The sequence below is a fragment of the Seriola aureovittata genome, chromosome 14 (assembly GCF_021018895.1).
Source record: "Seriola aureovittata isolate HTS-2021-v1 ecotype China chromosome 14, ASM2101889v1, whole genome shotgun sequence".
NCBI classification, from domain to species: Eukaryota; Metazoa; Chordata; class Actinopteri; order Carangiformes; family Carangidae; genus Seriola; species Seriola aureovittata.
The window spans coordinates 14,309,495-14,334,274 of record NC_079377.1 but is presented as its reverse complement, the minus strand read 5'-3'; the positions used below and the strand labels follow the sequence as shown (position 1 = coordinate 14,334,274).

The window sequence follows — 24,780 nt, the reverse complement described above, 5'->3', positions numbered from 1 at the left end:
GGGCCACTCATGGTGTCTGAGAAAGTTCTTTATCTATTAAATGTTTTATTTACTTGTACAAGTACTTTTTTATTAAAGTTTGCAATCCTCAAGAATATTACATTTGATTAAGAAAAATGCTTTGTGTTTAGAAATCCAAACTGAGTAATAACTACAGTTCATATGGATAAACACATTTTCAAGATTTGATGCAATTGAAAAAGTTTTATATTACAGTATTATTTATTTCCTTTTATTCTTTTGTATTTTAGCCTCACTAGCAGCATGGTGTTAGGAATGGTGGTGTGGTTGTGGGTCGGTTGGTTGTTGGATGGATTTTGTATTATGACATGGTACAGATATCAATGACCAGTCAGAGGATGAACTGTAATTACTTTGATGCCCTGACTTTTTATCCAATGACACTAGCAAAGTTTTCACTAATCCATTGAAATATCTCCACATCCACTGAATGGATTGCACAAAATTTTGTACATTCATGGTTACTAGACAATGAGAAAAATAAGTGAATAGGCATATTATTCTAGATGTCAAACTATTCCTTTAAGCTAAAAGAATAGAAACAATAAGCACGAATTACATGCAAAATGATTTCAGATTCAAGAACAGTCATAACAGCAACAACAAGTCCTGTTTAATTCAAAACCAGACACAAAAAGCATAACATTGGCAGCATTGATAAATAATGCACATAGTTCTAAAATGAGAGATAGCTTCACTCAGGGACAGATCACGGTAAGAGTACTTATAAATAATGATCAGGATATTTTTCTCTGTCTGATGTCATGTGGTCACAGTCCATCATGTATTCATTGACTTTCTTACTCCTGTGCCTATCACTTAGCAATGCAGCCTCTCTGCCTAATGACATTCAATCAATATCAATAATAAGGCTCATTCACAGGCACGACCATACAAACTACAAATAATCCAGTTCCTTTGGGTGTTCTGCGTCAAGTCGGTGAAGGGAAACAACAATCATACCTTTTCCAGGGGAAATACATTTGCATTCAGTGCTCGGATTCTGCGACTGACAACAAGAATAAATCAATGATGAAAACCCCACTGAGCCAGATTTAAATACTGAATAAAGTACATGTAAAAAAAAAAGTACATTATATGAATCTCCTGAAATATGTACAAAAGAAGAAGAAGAGTGTATAGAAAGTGCAAAAATATATGGATTTCATGTAATTCACATTCATGTAGCACGACTGTGCAGCTTCTTTAATTGTGTGGTTATCATAGATTTTGCCTGAGCTACACTGCACCCCTGCTAACTTTCTGTGAATCAAGTTAAACTTAGATAATGCTTGTACCTTTGAAAGCAATGAGCAATGTCATACTTTCCATACCATCAGTTGACTATAATGTTTCTTAGATTGTAGTCAAATACTGTTTGCTCTAGTGGGCCCATGCTTACAGTGTGAAATAGGTAATTTGTTTGTATTAGATCATTTGGGAAATATTGTTTAAAAAAAAAATTCATGTGGATTAAAGGCCAATTTCAACTGGTTTAAGCTAAGTCATGTTTTTCTTTCTTTTTCCTTTTTTTTTGATCCTTCACTTTTTGATCGTTCCCAAATGTTTTAAAAACTTAAAGAAACCCACAGACTTTACTTTTAATTCAAGGTCTGCCAAGAATGAAGAGTCCAGCGCTCCATTAAGCTAATATTCAAAGCATAGGTTATTTGAAATTGGTGTACAAAGTGTTAACGCTTTGATAAAGAAGAGTGCATCTCAGCAAAACTTGCCAAACATCACAGTTTCTCCTGCCCCACCTTGAGAGTGCAGGTCTGCTTCTGCTTCCTCCAGCAATAAATCAAAACCTAAATGGAACACTGTCCCAGCTCCGACTTCAGGTGACGCAGGCACATAGAGCCAAACAGAGAGTCCTGTGCTCAGAACTAAAGGGTTTCCAGATAAACACAGGGCTCAGATGACAGAGGAATGAAAGACTATATGTAGGGATATTTACCAGTGATATGCAGTGATACTCTATTTCTTCTTTAATTAGAATCATGCTGGCTAACACTCGTTTTTCATGTCATGAACAATGATTAAAAACAATGAAGCATCCAAGATTGTTACACCATAGCTTCAGCAAAACAGATCAGCATCAGTGAGGTGGATCCTGCTCTCAACAGTATGTTGTTGCTATAGCTACAGCCTGGCAAACAAAATCTGGGGATCTTACCCGTTTCTGAATTAATTAACAACAAACACATATTCAAAAAAGCCTGAAGAAGAAGGTTGTGTCTGAGCTAGCTCAGGTGTTAATATATTTCATTGTCCACTTGTAAGTGCCTTATAATTGCTTCAGTTATTTTCACACCAATTACTGTAACAGACAGTTCTTTGGAATGAAAAATATAAGAAGGCAAAGGTTTTTCTTTGTGATTCCGTCTAATGTACCTCAGATTAAAGCAAATTGTTCCAGGAAAAAAAAAAAAGAATTAATTCTTAACAATCCATTTGGTAGTAGATTTATTATACATGAATTACATAGCCCGAGGCTGGCCAGCCTAACAGCTCTCTCAGGCCTGTTTGAATTGTAAAACACAGAGCCTGTCATGCTTTATTTCCTCTTCTCCAGTTTACTTTTTTTCCATGACATGTCACAAATAATCTTTTACCCCAAACAGCTTGGTGTTGAAACTGAAGCTAAGTTAAATGATAAACTTTGCGTGCAGACACACATAAAGAAAAAAAAGAAAAGAAAAAAAAAACACCTTTAAAGTGCACTTGCACATGAATGAATGCATGTCAAAAAGAGTGTTCATGGTTACATCCACTCAAAATAATAGGTGCACTCAGGCATAGACATTTTTCAATGCTCACACACCACACCACAGCGTTGTCATTGTATGTAATTTATAGGTGATGAAGTGGCGCCATGATGTGGAAATGCAGTGTATTACACCATTTAGGACAGGCCCAGCAGAGGACTGTTCCACCATTAGCAAGTAGGTAAAGGCCTAAATCCAAATATCCAAGATGTCATATTCTCCCATTACTGTAAACCTGTTTTTCCAGCATAAACAAGTTGTGTTAAGTAGGTCTATTGAAAGAACATTTTGTACAGGTTTTGGATGTAGTTTTCTGTACAAAAATGATCAAATAAATGTGTTTTGCTCAAAGGGTCTGGAGCTGAGCTTTAGTTTGCAGCAATCCTCTTTCATTTTGGACATTCTATACCATCTACGTTTGACCAGCATCCCATTAAATTGCATATAATAGGCTTATATACTCCCATGTAAATCAAACTTGAGACACAAACATTACAAATTCAAAAATAACCTTTAAATGCAAAGACAAAAACCACACACTGTTAATACATGGGGGCCAACTCTGATGTGAACTAAGCATGAGTGCAGTGTTTCTCAGGGGTGGGGGATGGTGTGAGTAATGTTAGGAGTCAAAGGAGTTGGACAGAGGCGAGGCTGCTACTCTAAACCTCTGGGATTCAGTTCCTCGAATAAGAATAATAAGAAGAGTTGATGGTTATTTTATTAAACGTATTTAAATGAGCACAGTGGCCACATACACCAACACCACCATCCTCACACACAAGATAAACACACATTTAGCAAAATGATTAACTCTGTGTGAAACAATTAACACATGCAGTCTAAATATCTGAATACACACCTGTAAACACAACAACCTCTTTTAAGAAAATCAAGCTCTTCATCATTTTTTTAATTTTATTTTGAAGGTGGATGACTACAATTATATGATAACCTGTGTTTAAGTATGATCACAATTATAGTCCATGATAGCATCTGGAGCTGAGTTTCTGCCAGGATCATAAACACACACTGTTATAAGCATTTATAAACAGAATCCTAATTTGGATGCATTGGTTTAAAAAAGGTCCACAATGCATGCTCAGCATTTCTGATCATCTAATGAAAAACACACGAGGCCTACGTGCGATACGTGTCGGGCCCTACAGCCATTCACAGGAATGAGTTTTTCCACAGCTTTCATCGTGTCTCATTTCTCCAGAAAGTGGGAGGGTGGTTGTTGTCTTTTTGTCGTTTTAACCGACGGTTTATCGGCCTGTCGGTTTGACTGTTTAACTTAATATCTAAGGGTCAAATTATTTTAGAAAAACAAAAACTTGTGTTTAAGTTTGGCTGGGGGTCAGGCAACTGCGAGGTCTGGGGTGGGGGTCCTGGCCTTTGCTTCATCAAAGGGACCAGAAATGTTACCAGGCAGGGTAGAGAGCTGAGGACGTGATCTGAAACCTCATTGGTTGACAAAGGCAGTGGGCGGGGTGTTCTGGCTTGGGTATTTAATGCTTTGTTCCATTGTTATCGTGTGTTTTCCAGCTGGTCTGGCTCTGGAGGTGGGGGCACTCGCTGTTTGAGGATACCACTGCACTTCTTTTTTATTCTTTATTTTTTTTATTTTATTTTACAATCCTTTTCTGTTGGTTTGTAGAATATGTCTTTTTCTTGCAATCAGTCCCTGGACGGCAGCTTTCCTCCCTCCCCAGCAGAGGACAGGGGTTCAAAGCGGCTGTCCTGGGGCAGCCTGCTGCATAGGCTGACTGAGCTGAAGGGGATCAATCAGAGGGTCACAGCAGATCGGTGCTGCAGGAGTGAAACTGGTGAGTGTTGCTGGCTTTTGTCTGAGCAAACCCCATTGTCTCTTGTTTCGGTTGCCGAATAACATTTTAGTATTTTTTGTTGTTGTTGTTTTGTTTACTTGAACACGGAAAAAGAAAGAAAATGAATCCACAAAGTACAAAGGGGTTAAAAGAGATTTACTGTTACTGATAACCTGCACCTATTTTTAATCAGAAAACAGAATCAAAAGTTTAGGGTGAATACTGCACCACCAAACAAGACTCAATATGTATTCTTTTGTTCTAGGATCTGTGGCAGACATGTCCCTGTCAGAGTCAGATTTATTCTGTGATCCCCTGGAGGAAACCTTAGCTGCAGAACTTGTAGCAACCATCACACAAAGTCTCAACAACGCGTCCCACATCCTGGGCTGCTCCAAACTCATTTTACCAGACTGTCTGCTGCACAGTATCAGCCAGGAGTTGCTCCACCTGGCTGTGTGTGAGCCCTGCGGCCTCAGGGGCGCACTCATCGACTTGTGTGTAGACAGGGGAGAACAGGGCTCTCTCTGTACTGTGGACCAAATAGCAGTGGATGCCACCTTGGTCCCAACCTTCCATGTGACCCTGGTGTTGAGGTTTGAGTTAAATGGATTGTGGCCAAAGGTTCAGAAGCTCTTCAAGTCTCCACAGACGTCTGCAGCATCTCCGGGGCACCGACACGCTCAGAGGCTGAGCACGAGCTTCAGGGCTATTAAAAGGAAACTGTACTGTTCAGGGGAGCTGCTGATTGAGGAGTGCTGCTGACCAAGCACTCCTCTCCCCTCATAATCTGAATAAAATTCATGTGCACTGTGAGAAGAAGTAACACGTCAAATGGCAATAACAAGGTTTCGCTGGAACCAGTCTCATGGCAGCTACTCACCTTGTAACAGGTGACTCAACAATGAAGACCCATGTTTGAACATGGATCAGTTTGTTTCCTATGAATGTAAAGTCAAACCCTTACGGGAATGGCTTATGTATTTGATAGTCAAACATTATCATCTGAAACTTGTGTCTTGTATTTTGAACTACTTGAATAACATAAAAATAAATTATTTTCTATTATATTTCATCATGGTTTTCTTCTAACTTTCTATGTCCCATTTCCATACCCATATACAGCATGTACTACATCCGAATTATCGTAGCATACTCTTTTAGCAGTTAGCATATTCAAAATAAATGAACATACCATTTGCTACAAATAAAAAATGCAACAATACATGCAATGTCAATCTCACTGCAACTTTGGAATATCAGTTTTTTTGAAAAGTTAATATTTATCTCTCTGGAGCCGTCTCACCACCACCCACAATTTATTTTAATGCTTTTCAGCTGTGAGCAGCTCATCCATTTTCTTTGTGCACTGCACTGAGGGGGAAGCAGGCATTATGGATTATGGACACATGGATCAACTTGTTATAAAAGCACATGAGAGAGAGAGAGATAGTGTGTGTGTGTGTGTGTGTGTGTGTGTGTGTGTGTGTGTGTGTGTGTGTGTGTGTGTGTGTGTGTGTGTGTGTGTGCCTCTGTGTTTTAAAAGAAAAAAAATATGCATCCATCAATCATTGGACAAATTTAATTCAGAGAAACTTCTATACAATTTTAGCATGTTAATTTAATAAATATGGTTTACTTTTATTTGTGCAATCATTTTCAATACTTATGATCCAACAGACTACAAGCGAATCCACATAATAACATTATAGTATATGATATTAACTTCAATAAACCCTGCACTGTTAAAAGTAAAATGAATATTTACATTGGTAAGAACTATAAAAATTACACACTTTCCTTGTGAGTGGCTCAGACATCTGTCTATGAGAAGGCCATGAGGTTTCTCAAAATATTTAAGGAAAACAAAAAAAAAAAAAAAAAAAAAAAAAACTGGGACAGAGAAAGCTAATCTTAGCAGCTTTGTAACCGTTCAAATATGCTCTTACTTTCCACCGTGATGCCCTGCGGACTCCCACCCACTTGAAGACACTAGAGTAAGAAAATGTCAGCAGTCAACTCAAAGCTTCTCACAGTTCTACAGGAAGTCAATCTACACCGAGTTGCAGAGAGGTTCCCTGATGAGGTCTGCTGCCCACTGCGCGTAAGGCATTTTTGATTCTCTTGGTTTGCTGCAGAAATATGCTCCAATTTGATTGGGCTCCGACCGATTTCTTCTAATTAGATTCAAGTACCGATGAACCTAAGGAAAAAAAAAAAGAATCAGTGACAGTTGTGCAGCAATTACTTTTCATGGGACAAACTTTTACTAGATTCCTTCACATGTGCATACAACAAAAAAAAATTCATGAAAACATCTACATAAATCATTTATTACTTATTGTCACTTGTGCAATACTCAGTATCAGTGGAACAACTGCAGAAAACAATTAATTATACACAATTTTGCATGTTCTAGCCAATTAACTACTACAATCAAAACATTCACACTTCAAATAATTTTTTTGTTGCATATTTTTAAAATATATTTCCTTCCTTCCAGACAGCCATATGTTTTTGTTCATTGCAGAATGGTATAAAACCCAACTTGCAGAGACTTGACCCTTGCTCGATATAGATAATCTATCACATTGACCCATTAGTGGCCTTTACTGATGCCTTTTTATTGGGCAACGTTCTGTCATCACATGGTTATGCGGGCAAGTTTTGAATGCTCTTGGTGCAGTAAAATGCGTATGGGAAACCTCGACATCTGACTCTTGAGATGTCAGTTGAACAGACAAAAATAAAGCTGACTAAATGTGCGCTGTAATGGATTAAAACGAATGGCAACGGCAGCCTGGAAGGTTGGCAATCTATCCAAAAACATGCTCTGAAAAGTGTGTGTGATGTAATGTGATGTTTGTGCAACTTACCCATATATGTGCAAGTGGTTTCTATCCATCCAATATAACCTGAATCTCAGATAGTCTGGAGCAGCTGGGCGTGCCCATTCTCTGTGCCCTTTGGTATAACTCAGAATCCCCAAAGTAACGGGCGCGATACAGTAAGCCTTCCTCTGAAAGTACAAGAGGAGAGTAGGTCAGCACACTAGGGTTCAGTCAACTACTCTATGAACATTAAGGCACACAATCCAAGCTTTACATTATTCCTTTGGAAGCTGTTGGAATCGATTCAAAAAGTGTTAGCACTGCATTTCAAAAAGGAAATAAGAACACACCAAACTAAGAAAAGAAAACCAGCTGAAATCCAGGTGGCGTACTGTGCAGTTGCAGTACTGTAAACTAAAGCAAATTAAATGTTTTGGTTCAATAATTAATCAATCAATAGAAAAGGAATCTGCAACAAAGTCTATAATAGATTTATTGTTTATGTAACTTTTAAAGCCTTACAAATGTAAATATTTGCTGGTTTCCTAGATCTTTTATGATAATAAAATAGAATGCTTTGGGTTTGCGAACGCTGGCCAAAGAAAACAAACAACTGAAATATGTACACCTGGTGTGCAGTTTTTCTGTCATTTTACAGACCAAATAATTGAGTGGTTAAACAGGAAAATAACCATGTGATTAATTGCTAATTAAGATTGTTATGAGCAGCCCTACTGTAAAACTTACTCTGCTGCTTCTCTTTCCAACAGTTGTTTCTGAGGTTGGAGATGTAGTCCTGTTCTACACTTCTCTCAACATTCTTCAGGTTATTCCCTGAATATTCTTCGTTGAAACGGTCTCCCACATAGAAAGGCACCTTCAGGTTGGATGTATGCCTTTTGTGAATATGTCCAGCTGACCTGATGCATAGAGAATGTATAACAACAAAGTGAGACAGATATCGAGACATTTTCACACAAACCCAGTAAGATCTCCACGTTGTTTGAACCACTTACGGGCGGTAGCTAAGGCTGTAGGGAGGCTGGGTGACCATCATCTGGCTGAGAGCAGAAACAATGATGAGGATTAAGATGGGCATCAGCTGGACAAACAGAGCCAGACCTCCCTGTCCAAAAAGAAAAAATACATTTGATTATTGTTTATTACAGACGATACATCAGCTGGTACAAAATTCAAGTGTATTAGTATTCAAGTGTTACAGACAGGACTTACATCTCTCTGTTGTTCTCGTCGTTCTTGCCTATTATGATGTGCAAAGTGCATTCTTCCATTCCTGTAAACATGTACGTTACCTAAAAAGAATTTTAGATTAAAAAAAAATAAGATGTGGCACTCAGCAGCGCTGTGACTCTAAGCGAACGCAGGTTTTCAGTCCAATCAGTTACTGAACTCACTAAATATCACATCGTCAACCAGAGGGACTCGAGTATTTAGGAAGAATGTTTACAGGCGATTTTTAACTAGGCTGGTCTAGAGTAGAGAGTATTTATGACATTATACAGCAGCAGAACTGATGTAGTCATTACAGAAGAAATAACAAGAGTCTGTATTTTCACTCCAGTGAACATCACAGAAAGGCAAACAAAACAAACAGCAAACCATTTGCATGCTGCTGTGAATCTGATAAAACAGTCTTGTCATATGCTCATAAGATGTTAACGATAAGATGACGGCACTATGAACTTGTGCTTAGCATCAGCCCGTGGCTTTTTGCTTGTGCAAGTAGAAAAGAAAACGCGTGACTGAAAAGGAAGGAGATTCACAAGGCTGAACAGCCAGTCAGACAGCTCTCTCAGACCCGACCTGAGAATGATCACTGATAAGGGCTGAGTAAAACCAGCAGTTCCAGACGAAGTGCAAAAACTACCAGTAAAGGTGAAACAAGCTCTAAAGGCTGCTGATGGCGAACTGGTGGCTTTGTGTGGCTTGCTGTCATATCAAGTGGTTTAATCAGCCATGCACACGTTATTCCAAACATGAAAAACGAAATACTCTTGAGCCTCCATAGTGCTGCATTAGTACAGCTTCCTGACTGAGACTTCATTCATCATCTGGTCTCTACTTACTTGACGGGAAGCCTCCACCAAAGAACATGTTGAAGAGGTCCTCTGGTGAGATGTCTGCTTCAAAATCACGATGGTGTCTGTGTCTGGTTGGGTGTGATCTTTCCTCTCCATACTGGTCATACTGCCTTCGTTTCTCAGCATTACTCAGAACAGCATAGGCATTACCAATAGCTGAAAGACACACACACGAAAAATATGCTTGCATGTAGTTAACTTACATTTACATATTCTCCATAGAAAAGCAGTGGAGAATACATTTAATTTACCTTTAAATGCCTCTGTGGCTCCAGGTGCGTGATTTTTATCTGGGTGAAATTTCAGAGCCAGTTTTCTGTAAGCCTTTTTAAGATCCTCCTCAGAGGCGGCCTTTTCAACTCCCAGAATTTGGTAGTAATCTTTACAGCTCTTAATCCTGCAGTAAAAAAAAACAAAACAAAACCAACAACAACAACAAAAAAAACACCCACCAGAGATGGTTAGCAGATTGCGGAAAAAACAAACCAACTAAAACAATGGAACCTCAACGCACGGATACCACGGATATAAGTAATGACATCAACAGACACTTCTAAATGTATGAGCTAACCACATAATTCATCTGCACCTTTAACTTATTTCTGAGAATGTTGTCTATTCTCTATAGACAGTGGACAGGGGCAGTCTCACAGTGAACGGTCAGCAAAAAGAAAAAATACTAATCTGGATGGATCTTGTGCACATGATTTTGCAATTTTCAAATACTCTGATCAAAAACATTTTTACACTGTCTAGACTGATTTTAATCGGGCTTTAATGCCTTCTACAAAAATGATATACAATACATTCAACTACATTTACTGTCTAAAACATCACAGTGGATTGTAGTTTTCATATAATCAAACCACAAACGAAGCATTTTCTTTTATGATAAAAGCAGAACTAAAATGAAGTTATCTGACTGTTCCAGCTGAGTGCCATGAACAATCTGTGCTTGACGCTGATTGGTCAACACAATAATATAAATATAATATTTCACATCCCCAACCCCTTGACCATGCTCTGTGTTTTTACTTGATTTGTCGATAAATTTTCTGTAGATCACCTGTGTGACTAATGGACTGTCACAGTAAACACACAGTGAGATTTAATTTTGTCAGCATCGCCCAGCTCTACTGACACTAACGACAGATCCACATGTGCACTGACTTTCTGACAGCATCCAGCTGCTCTGCGGTGTAGGATTTGGCCGAGTCTGTGGCCGCCTGTGCAGACCCCTCAGTCTCGTCTCTGTGGCTGCGGTGCCTCATAGAGGGTCCATCTCCATTCACAGGATTGCCATTCTCCTCTGGAGGCTTTCCATTCTGTGCTAACGACTCCAGTAAGTCTGTAAAGAAAGTGAGGCCATATTATTATTTTTTTCCCCCAGATTTAAGATATAACAAAAAAGCAAATAGACAATGGTGATGACTTGGTTCATGATACCTATCTTAAAGCCATTTGAAGGCATGTTTCCAAAAAATGACGGATGCTGCTTGCTCCATAGATACTAAATCCAAATAATCTGCAACACAGCTGTCTTCATTAACTGACCCTCCATTTGATAAGAGTTGTCACTTTCACTAAGAGAAGGGCTAATTCCATCAAGTGCTGCAATTGTTTTCTCCATCCATCTTACTTGCCAGTAGACCCACTGGTAGATATTAAATTTTATCCAATATTTTACACAAAAGAATCTCTCACATTTACTCAAAACCTTTGCATTGCCAAAGCCTTGCAATCATATATGTAAAACATTACTCATTTTCTTCAGTTTGTGTGGGTTGATTTAAACCATTAACAACCTAACCTAAACAAATTCCTCTGGGTAACTTTAAACCTCACACGGTGCGAGGGATAGTTTGAAAGACTCAATATAGCTTCACTCTGATCTGAGACATTTATGTAATACTTTAACCACTTTGCATGTGAACAGAGTTGAATGGCTTTTGATGCGCTTATCATATTTAGGGCGATACCAAAGGGAATCGGAGACAATTTTCTGTTCCACGATTGTCTGTATCTGACTGTAAGCCAAGTAATACGAACACACATCTGGGGCAATATTATACCAGGATGCCAACCGCAAAAATAATTACCAGTCAGTTAATTCACTAGCACGGTGAGCTAACGGTTAGCACTGCAACGGCTAAAAAGAACGAAGAGAATTTAAATGCTAACTGCGAATAAATAAGCACAAATTTAAGACAATGGGTAACCAAATATATCAGACAGATTGCGGCTGCAGGCGGAAAAGACTACAAGTACCAGTGTAAGCTAGGAGCAGCTGGTGTAACGTTAACATGGTTATGCTAACGTTAGCTGATTGGGTTTCACAGCGATGGCCCACCGTTACACATACAACCACCGACGAAACAGAGGTTTATTCGACGTACTTTTGGCTTGGTCTGTCGGAAACAGGCGCTGTGCCTTCTCCAGAAACTTCCTGGCTTTGTTTGGCTGGTCGCTGCTGATCGCATTTAGGGCTATTTTAATGCACCGCTCCGCTTCGTCCTTGTTTGAGTCCATCGCGATACAGCGGAAATGTTTACTTGCCCCGGGACGCACGGAGATGACGTAGCGACGACGGCTGACTTATTAATTATACGTCATAACAGTTGAATTGAACCTTCAGCGTGCGCTCCATTAACACCAGACTGAAAAACACGCTTTAAACTCTGATATTTAAAGTCATTGCGGTTAATTATACATTTTTAGCCACTTCTTTGGCAGTCTAAATGGCTCTGGCAACTACATGCAGTAGGTCAGTCCTGTTTGTCAAACGCAATATTTTGGATTCTTTTAGGAAAACCTGTCTGTTGTTTTCAACTAATGACACTATTGGGAAACCACCGTCCAAGAAACGGGGGGGAAAAAGTCACAAGAAACCTGCCTGGACTGATCATCTGCCATGGGAGGAAAGGCTAGTTGATGCAGTAACCCCTCTGTGTAGGCTGAGCTATGATGAGCAACTTGAGCTCAAGCAAAATCATCAGGAAAGGATACTGTCTCAGCTCTCTGATCATCTTGCAGGTGACTACCAATCACAATTCTCATCACCTGTGAAAGGTAAACTCAGCTTCCCTGTCCTTCCTATTCTGCCATCCCCAGTTAGGGATGGCTACCGCAACAAGTCTACGTTTTCTGTCAACAAAGGAGTAGATGGAAATCCAAAGACAGTTGGATTTTACGTGGGCACTGGCAAGGGAAGAAACATTGTCTGCATCAACGGAGACCACCTGCTCAACATGCCGGAGAAGCACAAACTGGTGGCCAGATGCTATCAGGACTTCATCCGCCTCTCTTCCCTGGAGCCCTGCCTGCTGTTCCACACTGGGGGTCACTGGAGAGAGGTCACAGTGAGGACCAACACAGAGGGCCACACCATGGCTATAGTGTACTTTCATCCACAGACACTAACCCCAGATGAGGTGGCCATCCATAAGGCTGACCTGGTGGATTACTTCATACGGGGTCCTGGATCAGTTTGTCAGTTGGACTCACTGTTCTTCCAGGAGAGCAGCATGACTCGCTGCAGTCATGAGGAATCCCCCTACCAGCTCCTGCATGGTCAGCCACATATATACGAGGAGGTAATGGGGCAAAATTACAGAGAATCTCTAAAGGACTTCACATAGCGTACCATACAGCCATGACATTTTGGCATTGTACTTCCTAATCCTAGAAATTGAGATTGGAACAAAGTCAAGTTCATCAAAATCAGTCAATTATCAGCAGTTAAAAATAAACTGGAACAATATGACATTTTTTTTGTAGCTTATATCATCTGATATACAGAAAAAAATGGGGTAATTTAGATTGTAAAATGTCAGCAGTACTGACATGCCCATTTCAGTCTGTTTCACATGACTTCTTAATGTAAAATTGTTGATTGTCCCTATAAGTGTTGAATTTATGATGATAATAGACAGAGAAGAGCAGGTAGCGCAAAATCCATGTATGCCTACATTATGTTTGTCTTTCAGTGTCTGTCCCTAAGTTGTTTTGTCACTCACAGGTCCTGGGCTTCAAGTTCCGCATCTCTGCTGATGCTTTTTTCCAGGTGAACCAGGCTGCTGCTGAGGTGCTCTATGGTACAGTGAGAGACCTTTGTGTCCCAAACGCTGAGAAAGGTGATGGACAAGCAAGAGTCGGTGGTACTCTTCTAGATGTGTGCTGCGGGACTGGTGCTATTGGCATTACTATATCCCCCAGAGTGGACAGAATTATTGGTATAGAGCTCATAGAACAAGCAGTGGAAGATGCAAGACACAATGCAGCACTCAACAATGTACTGAATTGCGAGTTTATCCCTGGGAAGGCAGAGGTGGTGCTTCCTGGCCTCATGTCTCAGCTGAGCTCTGCAGCTGGAGGCCTTACAGCTGTGGTAAACCCTGCTCGGGCTGGCCTGCACTACAGAGTGGTCCGAGCTTTACGAAACCAACCTTCTATCCGCCGACTGGTCTATGTTTCCTGTAAACCAGATGGAGAGGCTATGAGAAACTTCAGACAACTTTGTTGTGAACCCGACCTGCCGAAAAAACTCTCAGGAGAGGCATTCTCTCCAACGCTGGCTGTGCCTGTGGACATGTTCCCACATACTCCTCACTGTGAACTGGTGCTACTTTTTGAGAGGTAGCAGATGTTTTGTGTTTAGAAGTTTGCTTTAACCCATCACCAACAATGCTAGTTGCTTAGGAAAACTAAGCAACAAAGTTGAATAATGATGTACATATGTTAGATGATAATGGAAATGATTGTAACCACCTACAATAATCTTACACCCACACAGATGTTTTCACTTAGTTTCATGATTACACCTCCTCTGTGGTAACGCTGCAACAAATTATTATTTTTATTGTCTGTCTATTTTTTTTTTTTTTTTGATTAATCATTTGGTCTATAAAGTCTGCTACACAGTCTTTGTACACTTTAAGCTTGGTCATTTTATTGTACCCATCCCCTGTTGCCCTACTTCTTTGTCTGCCCTGCAGTAGCCGTACTTGTGCAGTAGGTGGTGCCATTACAACTTCTTTGGCTCCATCATTCTCTGAAACATTGGCCCTAAAACAGCTGTTGCACAACCTCTGTGTAGAGTCATCCCATTCATTCCAGTTCACTAAAGGTCATAAAATAATCTTTGTACAGTATGAGTGGTACAGTTTTGTTACTGAGAGGTTACCATCGTTTATGTGGGGTCATATATTGTGACATGGGTCAAAGATCGGATGTTGTTTTATCTCCTGAGTGAAGTAATGGGATGATCATGCTTTATGCACAAGATCATCAAGGTTTTGCCAGAAGCAGTGAAACAGGGAAATTAACTTTTTTATCCCCACAACAACTGCCAACAACTGTGCTGGGGTTCATATCAGTCAGCGGTACATATCTGTGGTATCATGTGCTTGAGACAGTGAAATCAAAATTGTTATATTTAGCCATCACATCATAACAAAAAAGTTTCACATAAACTCCCACCTATTGTGGTTGCTGGTTTCAACATTTGAGGAAAATAATTTTAATGTAATCTACTGGAATGTTGCACTCTAACTGAGCACAGTTGGGATAATTTGGCAGCTGTTCACAACCATGCCAGACTAGACTTGTCTTGAAATTGGTAATTGAAGACTGTAGAACAGCAGATTTGGATTTGAACTCCACATTGTCTGCACTTGTTTGGAGATGAGTTTCATGTCAGTCAGGGTAAAGGGCACAGTCATATGAATGCAAATATCTTGACAGCCTCATGTTAGACTGAGACCGTCAGTGCCGTATGACATCATGATGTCATGAGAGGTGACCTGTGTGTTTACTATCTTCTGCAATGTTTCATCAGATTAAGAGTCGCATTCAGATCAGACTTTCTGATGTTTGAAAAAAAAGGGAGGGCGGTAAACATCAGTTAAGGAAACAGCCAATGGGGCATTCAGAGACGGTGGCATCAATTTCCCCATCGACCAGCTGCTTTAAAACGGCATCGGAAGAGGCATTAAGAGGACTCCAGAAACCGGGGATCGGCACGCCGCGTCTTTCCTTCTTTTTTCATCTTTATCTACAGCTCACATGCACCCGGATCCCCTGCAGCTTTGGTAGCTTCCTCTGTAAGGAAACGCGGTCGGAGAGCACACGGTGAGTAGGCTCAGCCATGGTAAGCAGCTGTTTCAAATCAAAAGAATCTGAATGGACATTTTTAGAGAGACGCCGAGTGTCGTATACGAATTATAAAGTGGCGTCCCTGCTGTTCCGCCGGTGTATGGCACATGAAAAACTGCTCTGCCGCTGCCACATACCGATTAATGTCGAGTCGTGCTGCGTGTGTTAGTGTACAGCTGCTGTGAGGTAGTTAGCCTACATGCTACATGCATCACTGTTTTGCACAGTACCTGTGGATGCTAACATGGCCGGATTAACCGCCTAGCGGGCCTTGGTGAAAAAAAATCAGTTGGGCCCCTATTGAACCCTAAAGTAGTAGTAGTTTCATTATTTCCTCAAGCACACAGAAACCAACCAGGGACAGGAAATGAAGTAGCAACAATCTTTATGACATAGTTTGCATTTTTTTCCTAAGCAAAAACGCCAAAAAGATCACCAGTACCAGCTTCTCATAGATTGATATTGTCTAGTTTTCCACATTTTATATGATAGTAAATTCAACAGCTTTAGGTTTTTTTTTTTTGACTGTTGGTTGGTCAATAAAAGCTGTTTGAATATGCCAACTTAATGTTTCAGGGAATAATAAAAGGCATTTAATCTCTTTTCTGACATTTTATAGGCTAACTGATTGCTTATTAAAGAAAAAAAATAGTATGGAAAATAATTGTGGCTTGCAGCCTTACAACGGTCGGATTTCTGTGTGTAAATTACTACTGACAGAAATGAATGGAAGCAATTTAACACTTTTCAACAAATACAATAAAAAAAAAAAAAAAAAAATCTAAAACAGTTAAGATCTTAAAAGTAGACTTTGGGTCCCTCTACAAGATGGAGGACAAAGAAGTGGTCACATAGTGATGCAAATTTCTAATGAAGTTGCAGCTGATTACATTATGAGAACCAAATGATATGGAGTGAGGGGCCAGAGGATCTGCTGGCCCTGGACAGATGCCCCGCTAGCCCAGTTGGTAATCTAGCCTTGACCACTGAGAATCAGCAAGTGACATTATAACAAGTGTTGGTGGTGAAATGTTGTATCTAGTCAAACATAAGCGACACACTACAGCGTCACATCATGACCATGGGACATGACGATAAGAATCAGTATAGTGGGAAGTTGTATAACTACTACTGTGTACTGTTTAGAAACAGTAAGACATTAAGAGCTTACAGGCATGTGGAATGATCAACCAGCTCGATATGCCATTAGAACAAGACTGGTATGTCTTTGACACTATTTCGATCACGACGCTTCAGCTGTAGTGTTAAACCGCGAACTGCTGCATGTACTACGCAGCCAGCCGCCGTATCTCTCTCTCTCTCTCTCTCTCTCTCCCCCTCCCTCCCTCTCTCTCCCCCTCTCTCTCTCTCTCTCTCTCTCTGCATCCCGCCGTGCGCATTCAACTGAGCAACTTCTCCTCTTTTTTTTTTTTTTTTTTTTTTTTTTTCCCTGCTGCGCACTGCTGTTACAGAAACCCCCTCACAGCAAAATGACCGAAACGGAAACCAGGAGTCATCGCGCCGGCAAGCAACAGAATGGCGATGCCATGCCAGAAACATCGACGGTGGAGGATGTTTTTGACGACACTTATAAAGAGAAAGAAGGTCCCAAACCGCCGAGGATGCTGGTGTGGAGAAATATCATACTGATGACCCTCCTACATACCGGCGCGCTTTATGGACTGATTGTCATTCCCTGCGCATCGGCTTTAACTCTTGCATGGAGTAAGTATTTTTGGTAAACACTGTGTGGCAGGCAGGGTCCCTGCGGCAGTTGGTTGGTTTTTTTCCTGCTTGCAAATGCCACAGTCAGAGAACAGAATGTGCTGATGTTGTGTGATCGTTGCTAACTACTGTACATGCAGCCTGAGGGGTCATGCCAGTGGGAATAATGGAGAATGAGTCACTCTAGTCTTGTAATTTGTTACACACATCCATGCTTGTATAAGCCTCCAGATCTATTTTGTCCCTACTTTATGAGCTCAAACCTGTGGCTGATTGTGAACTATTTGGACTTGTTGGACTGTCCCAAATCATAAGTATTTGAATTTCAGTGGTAGTAGCCATACTGTTTGCTGAATAATTAGTATTTGTGGCCTATAGATATATGTTTATATAGACTATTGAGGCATGACTCAAATTCCTGAACAGTCTCAACTTTGTTTCCACTCTGGCACTGCATAATTTTCCCCTCTCTTTGCAATGCTGAGCTGCATATTATTTCACTGGGGAAGACAAAGCACAATCACCATTCCCATAGACATCCCATTGTGAGCTGTGTGGCACCACAACAGAATACTCTTTGCCAGTCAGAAGCCCCCGGTTCTCAAATCCTGGGTAGTCTTGTCTGGGCTTCACATAGAAACACATTCAGCAGTTTTAGAACAACAAAATTGTGAGGGCAGACCTGCGTGCTCCCACCGTCCCATCTCCCAACATAGATGACTTTTCTCTGAACAAAGAGGCCTGGGTGTAATGGAAAGAACACGGTGTCCCAGTGACTCCGCTCTCAGGGGTGTAAAATTAATCTCAGTGTAGGTGTGACAGTTTCCCCTAAGATATCTGTCCTTTCCACCTCTCTTCCTTCCAGCTGCAGTGTGCTACCTCATCAGTGCCCTCGGTGTGACTGCTGGTGCACACAGATTATGGAGCCACAGATCCTACAAGGCTTCTTTTCCCCTGCGAGTCTTCCTTGCTCTCGCCAACTCAATGGCCTTTCAGGTAACACAGAAAAAAAGAAAGTAAATATTCCATCAGTTTTATCTTGCAGGTTGACGTATGTGCAGGTTTTTGACACCAGAAGGCTGTTTTACATTCATCTTTTGAAGGGAGTGAAAGTTTCACTAGTTTAAACATACAGTTTTACATGTCATAAAACATGCCAGGAGGGGATCTTACAGCTATCTTAATGTTTTAATATTCATCAGATTAACTATCAAAATAAAGTGACAAGGTATGGTTTTCAGACAACTGTATGATTTCAGTAAAATTATGTAATCTGAGTGATGTGCATCTATTGTTTTGTTACCACATGATGCCTGACCTTAATCTGATGATCTCACACTTCCATGCATATCTATGGGTAATCCTCTCTTTCTCTGCCTGTGTCTGCGTGAGCAGAACGACGTATATGAGTGGGCGAGGGACCACCGTGTCCACCACAAGTACTCAGAGACAGACGCAGACCCCCACAATGCCACACGGGGGTTCTTCTTCGCTCACATCGGTTGGCTGCTGGTTCGCAAACACCCTGACGTCATCGAAAAGGGAAAGAAACTGGAGCTGGCGGACCTGCGGGCAGATAAAGTGGTTATGTTTCAGAGACGGTGAGCAAACATTACATTAAACATACTAGTCAGACACAGTGAGAGTCCACATGTAATCAGATGCTGTCATTGCTGAGATGTACTGGATTCACAGGGTCTGGTACTTCATTATTGTTTCACAATAATCTTGCATCATGGGCAGCTACTTTGCGTAAGATAAATGTTTTCTGGTGTTTTGTTTTTTTTTTTTTGTTTTTTTTTTGGCCACCTGGATTATGTTGACATTTTTATTGAGCTCCAAAATTAATACCACCTATATGATGCCTATTGAAGAAAGGCATCATATAGGTAGTATACATTTAAAAAAAAAAAAAAAAAAATTTTTTTTTTTTTAAAAACACTTACACAAACATGTGCAAAAAACTGCCAGGATTTTTCATGTGGACACTCCTTTTTAATATTTAATAACTCATTTGTGGTTTAAGTTCTGAAAATAAAACCACTTGTTGCCGCTGATTATTGGTAATGCAGAATAGTTCCATAGAAATGTACTTTCAGCGTTTGTTAGTAGCTCTCTGTCTCATCATTAAAAGCCACTTCCCCACAGGCTCAAGCTGTACAGGATGTGGTAGTCTGGGTCGCAGTGACCATGACAACACTTAGTGACAGATCTACTGATAAGGGTTGTTTTCACTCAAGAGCTGAATCACAGCATGCCCATGCAGTGTTTCTACTTTTCTGGAAGTAGTCCCAGATTTTCGTTTGTGGTCTCAGGCAAAAGGGGATTAACACTGGCAAAGAGCGAGCCAATCAGAAGGCCCCGCCAACTGTGTACAGTGAACTCATGTGCAAATTGTCTGGAGATAATTGCTCTCCGTGCGTCCAACTCTTGTGAACGTGATATCTCAGGAACGCCTGGAGGGAATTGCTTCAAACATGGCACAAACGTTCACTTGGACTTAAGTATGAACTGAGTAGAATTTGGTGGTCAAACGTCAATTTCACTGTGACCTCGCAAAACACATTTTTGCCCACAACTAAAGAGTTCATATGCTAATTTTGACAAAATTCCCCACCAATGTTCAACAGGATAAAATGATGACATTCTACATCCAAAAGGTCAAAGGGTAACCTCCACAGTGACATCATAATGTTCAGCAAAAACACTTTTCTGGCCATTATTAGCACTGTAACTGGGGACCAGAAAGGGGAGATTGTGACCATATTTCCTGCAGCTTGACTGGTTGTTGCATGAATAACAGTGGTGAGGTGGTAAATCTAACTCTGATTCAGTCTCAGATTGAATTAAGTGAGAGTGGATCTTTGTTCTTTCATTTTCAGGCACTACAAGCTCTCTGTCTTGATCCTTTGCTTCCTCGTGCCCACCTTGGTGCCCTGGTACTTCTGGGGTGAATCCTTGGCTGTAGCATACTTCGTCCCCGGGCTCCTGAGATACGCTGTGGTGCTCAACGCCACCTGGCTGGTCAACAGCGCTGCACATATATGGGGCAACAGGCCTTATGACAAGACCATTAACCCGAGGGAAAACCCAATGGTTGCTTTCAGTGCCATAGGTAAGGAAATGTCATGTTGATTATTCACTATTATTTGTCCTACAGTAATGTGCCTATATTGTCCTGTGACTACATAAGCATTTTTGTGTCTTTGTGCGCCTGAGGGATTTTTCAATTATCTTTTCATCACTTGTTGAAAGCTCGTCTTGTCAAGTCAACCACAGTGGGGCCTCTCTCAAAGCTGATTTTTATCCTGGCATGTGTAGTGGGGCAGCCTGCTAATCCTGATGTTTGTTTTGTCCCGGCTGTGACAGTTTTAGCTTTTAAATTAAGAGGTGGTCTGTACTGAAGCTGTGTATTTAGCCACTGTTTTTAGAGTTGGATGTTGTTGTTATTTTTGGTAGATTTGTTTCTGATGAGTCAAGACTTTATTTGTGGTGGCTGACACCACGGGGGTGTGATGCTGCAAACAGCACTGAGCATTGTTGGTTGCAAAACAGAGCGAAATTCACAAGCTAACTAAAGATTGCATAAGAATGCATGGTGAGAACAAAGGGGGCTACTGGAAACAATTTTGTTCTGAAGTTTGTTTCACCTTTTTTAATTCTCATTTATTGTGTCATGTTACTTGGTTTTGTTGTTACTCCCTTGTTCATAGTAGGAGGTGGAGTAAACAAACAGTAAATGGAGAAGTAAAAAGTGTAGCTGCTTGTTTTTAGAAGCATTTTTAAATTTAATTCCCATTTTAAAGTTTCTGATGTTGATGTCAAAAGTCATTCATATTCAGAATGCTTTTTCATTGTAATTTGGAAGAAGACACTGCACTGCAGTTTAGAATTTCTCCCAAAAAGCCCTGGGTGGGGGGAATCAAAATTTATCCAACAACTTCTACAGAGTTCCGCCTGTTACTTTACTGGCAGTATTAACTGTGTGGGCTACAGATTTAAACATGTTGATTGGATGTTTGTTAGTGCAGATCTCGTCGTATCTCCTGGAGCTGTTGTGTCTTTCATGAACCACAATTTTATTTATTTATTTTTTTTTTTCACTGTATTGTGGGGGGGGAAAAACCATGTAAATACACAGCGCCATGATGATTACATGGGCTAATTTAGCAAATCTGATTTTGGTAGCTTGTAAATTGCATCATGTGACAGTCAGCTTTTTAAGATTTTCAGAACCAAAAATAAGTCTCCAGTTAACATCTGTCACATGCTGTAGCTGGTTTGTCAATCTGCCATGCATATCTACTGTACATTCAAGTTATGCCTGTGAACTTGTTGACATTCTGCAAAACTCTCAAGTATTCATATATTTTTTTTCTTTCTGCTTTCAGGGGAAGGTTTCCACAACTACCATCACACATTCCCCTTTGACTACGCCACCAGTGAGTTTGGCTGGAAGTTCAATATCACCACTGCCTTTATAGATCTCATGTGCTTCCTGGGTTTAGCCAAGGACTGCAAGAAGGTGTCGAAGGAGTTGATCATGGCTCGCATTCAGCGAACGGGTGACGGCAGCGACAAAAGTGGCTGAGTCACACTAGCTACAAAACTCTGCAAGGGATACCGACGTGTCGAACCAAGACCGAACGTAGCAACAGGTATAGCAGCATTTCAGTGGTGGGGTGGTGATTACCAAGCTTCTGATTATAAGTTAAACCTCTTCCTGAGATTAATACTGGCTTTACAGAGTTATAGACCTTTCCATAAATCGTGTGGGTCTCTTATAAGTTTTGAAGTGTCCTCACTGACTATTAGCCACAGCCAGCGACTTGGCTACATGTGCAAGCACAGCTTTTTCACCATAATACCAAACGGGCACAAAGACAATGAAAAGGCAAATTGGGATTTAAGTCTCTTTTTGGCAGCAGTAGGACAGCCAAACAGGTCTGTGTGAGTGGTGTGTAAAAGCAGTAATTACAGAATAATTTACTGTATCTCTTATTTATTAATGTGCTATTTATTAATAGTCTTTGGCACTTTAAAAGCTTTATTGAAACCCGTAACAGTGAGGTTTTCCTACTAGCAAGACTGAGGGCCTTTCGCTCTAACTTCTGTCAGTAGTGCTTTGTTTCATTCCACAGGGAGTGGAGTTTAATCTTGGTATTTGTTTGTCTGTTTTAAGCTAAGGTTTTCTTTATTTTTGGTAAGCTAGTAGTCTTACTAAACCAGATGCTGCTGTGTTCAAGGCCCATGTAGAAGCCTCTGGACTGGAACACAGAACCCAGATGTCTCACTCTTAATATGAAGAGAGAATTATTTGCATTTATTTTGTATTCATTTGAAATAAACTCTCCCTCTCCCTCAGATAAGGCCAACAAGGCATGTGTAGGAGGTGCATTTACCTTTTGTGCTGTGTGATATTATTGAAACAAACGCCAGGACTCTTGCCCAAATGCCTTATGGGGGTTGCACACCTGTTTAAAAAAAAAAAATAAAAAAAAATAATAAAAAGTGCAAGTCATGGAAATAAATTAGGGCTTAAATTTTCTGTCTAATCACAGTTGTGTGGTGTCTGTTTTTTAAGGTAAACTTGAAAAACTATATTCCCTTATTTATAATGACAGAGGGACCATTCAACAAATCCTGGAAAAAAAGAAAAAAAGATTTAATATAATTTAACTTTTGTGTAACCAAACAAATACTTTTGCTCTGAAAGACAAGATCCAGACTTGTAATAATATCATTAATGATGCTGTTGTAATATCTGTCACACTTCCTCTTTTACAGAGCAACAATTTTTTACAGTGTTAACTTCTTGAATTTTGAATGCCTTAAAAAATGGCACATTTTTTCAAAGAATGTTTTTGCCCACAGTATGTACCGTAAATAAACCAAATTTTCTACTTGTGACAAAGTATGTTTTGCTGTTTTTGTTGAAATTCTGTAATACTCCTTATTCGTATGCTGAATAAAAAATATGATCGTTCCTTTTGTTACATTCTTCATCAGTGGCTTCTAGATACAACATTAATAACACCACTAATGATAATGAAGTATTATTATACTAACTATAAAGAAACCTATATTGACAAACTAAACTATGATGTACAGTATTTTCAGATATTATGTGACGGCACAAAGAAAATAAAGATCCATATGAAAAATGTATTTCATATGTGAAATGTCCAAAAGAAAATGAGCTAAATTCATCATGTGAAAAGCTGTTTGCCCATAGTGCTGCATAGTGACAAATGGTATTCGACATTTACTGATAGCTAATGTCTGTCTGTCTGTACAACATGGATTTCTATACTGATTCCCTAATGAGCTGGTCCAACCAGGGTTTAATAATCTCTGGATGTTATTATCTTCATCTTACTGCTGACGTATGTAGAGCCACTGCAACTCCAGCATCTCCCATTCCTTTTTGGATATCTTGTACTTGTTAATTGACAGCCTCTTGTCTACATGCCTGTCCTGATTGGGATCTTCCGCGGCTCTTCATGCTTTGCTTACTTGTCTCACCTCCATCTAACAATGCTGTGAGATGGTTGAACTTGTGAAACCAATGTACATATTTAAAATATTTGCAGATACATTCCTTGAGGATTCCTAGAGGGCAGATACAGTACAGTACTTGTAGCTTTGTGTGTCCACTTCTGCAGACTTAAATGTAGAAACAGGAGGCCCTTGAATTCTTTTTTAGTCATCACTGTGGTCATGTTTGTACGTCCTGATGGGGGCAGCGAGGTGGTCAGATGGACCGTCACAGTGTGTGAGGCCTCTTGTACTGCCCTTGTGCAATTTTCTGCTAACTCCCACTATATGAGCCTGATTTGGTCAGAGGCGGATGAGCAAAAAACAGAATCCCCTATAAAAAGACTTCAGTGTTTGTTATCAACACATCTTTTTTACCATTTGAAAGCTCTGTGCACTTTGCTCCCTCTGCTGGAGAAACACTTCATGGCAAGTCAACACAGCCAACGCAGTGCATCGTCCTTTTGTTCTGTGGGAAAGTGGTAAATGTGTTTTTGTTTGTTGCAGTTGGTGGTTTTGGCAGAAAATCTCTGCAGACTGCTACAGAGAGCGGCCACCAGTCTGTGGCCGGTCCAAATGTACTGTAAGTGGTCCCACCAGTGCTGATCTCTGTGGCCCCCGACAGTGACATCAGCCCTCTGTCTATTGGCTGCTGCCTGTCAGGCCATCCTCTTCACGCATGTAACACCTCAGTGTGGTCACACTGCCGGTTAGAGCTCAGACACTTGGCTGTGCTCAGTCAGACAGTTTTAGCCTGACTCTTGCAAACTTGTGCTGCCACTTTGTTATTATTGATCAATTCCCTCCCGCCCAG

At 40.4% G+C, this 24,780-nt stretch overlaps 4 protein-coding genes across 4 annotated transcripts; 3 read left to right on the top strand and 1 right to left on the bottom strand.

Annotated features, from left to right (window-relative positions):
• The first annotated feature begins 4,086 nt into the window (after positions 1-4,086).
• On the top strand, positions 4,087-5,693 carry LOC130181477 (DNA damage-inducible transcript 4 protein-like). Its single transcript, XM_056395721.1, has 2 exons — positions 4,087-4,618; positions 4,884-5,693. Exons 1-2 carry the CDS (start codon positions 4,453-4,455, stop codon positions 5,381-5,383), a joined length of 666 nt encoding a protein of 221 aa, XP_056251696.1. The 5' UTR covers positions 4,087-4,452; the 3' UTR covers positions 5,384-5,693.
• A 491-nt stretch (positions 5,694-6,184) lies between these two features.
• dnajb12a (DnaJ heat shock protein family (Hsp40) member B12a) lies at positions 6,185-12,105 on the bottom strand. The gene is made up of 9 exons (XM_056396196.1): positions 11,948-12,105; positions 10,722-10,899; positions 9,803-9,948; positions 9,537-9,707; positions 8,683-8,762; positions 8,466-8,575; positions 8,197-8,369; positions 7,495-7,637; positions 6,185-6,821 (listed from the first exon to the last, which is right to left on the bottom strand). Exons 1-8 carry the CDS (start codon positions 12,078-12,080, stop codon positions 7,516-7,518), a joined length of 1,113 nt encoding a protein of 370 aa, XP_056252171.1. The 5' UTR covers positions 12,081-12,105; the 3' UTR covers positions 6,185-6,821; positions 7,495-7,515.
• A 69-nt stretch (positions 12,106-12,174) lies between these two features.
• On the top strand, positions 12,175-14,695 carry trmt2b (tRNA methyltransferase 2 homolog B). The gene is made up of 2 exons (XM_056396195.1): positions 12,175-13,144; positions 13,570-14,695. The coding sequence occupies exons 1-2, from the start codon at positions 12,290-12,292 to the stop codon at positions 14,188-14,190; spliced, it is 1,476 nt and encodes a 491-aa protein (XP_056252170.1). The 5' UTR covers positions 12,175-12,289; the 3' UTR covers positions 14,191-14,695.
• A 781-nt stretch (positions 14,696-15,476) lies between these two features.
• scdb (stearoyl-CoA desaturase b) lies at positions 15,477-23,415 on the top strand. Its single transcript, XM_056395593.1, has 6 exons — positions 15,477-15,680; positions 17,177-17,429; positions 18,295-18,425; positions 18,825-19,030; positions 20,312-20,544; positions 21,821-23,415. Exons 2-6 carry the CDS (start codon positions 17,195-17,197, stop codon positions 22,018-22,020), a joined length of 1,005 nt encoding a protein of 334 aa, XP_056251568.1. The 5' UTR covers positions 15,477-15,680; positions 17,177-17,194; the 3' UTR covers positions 22,021-23,415.
• The last annotated feature ends 1,365 nt before the right edge of the window (positions 23,416-24,780 follow it).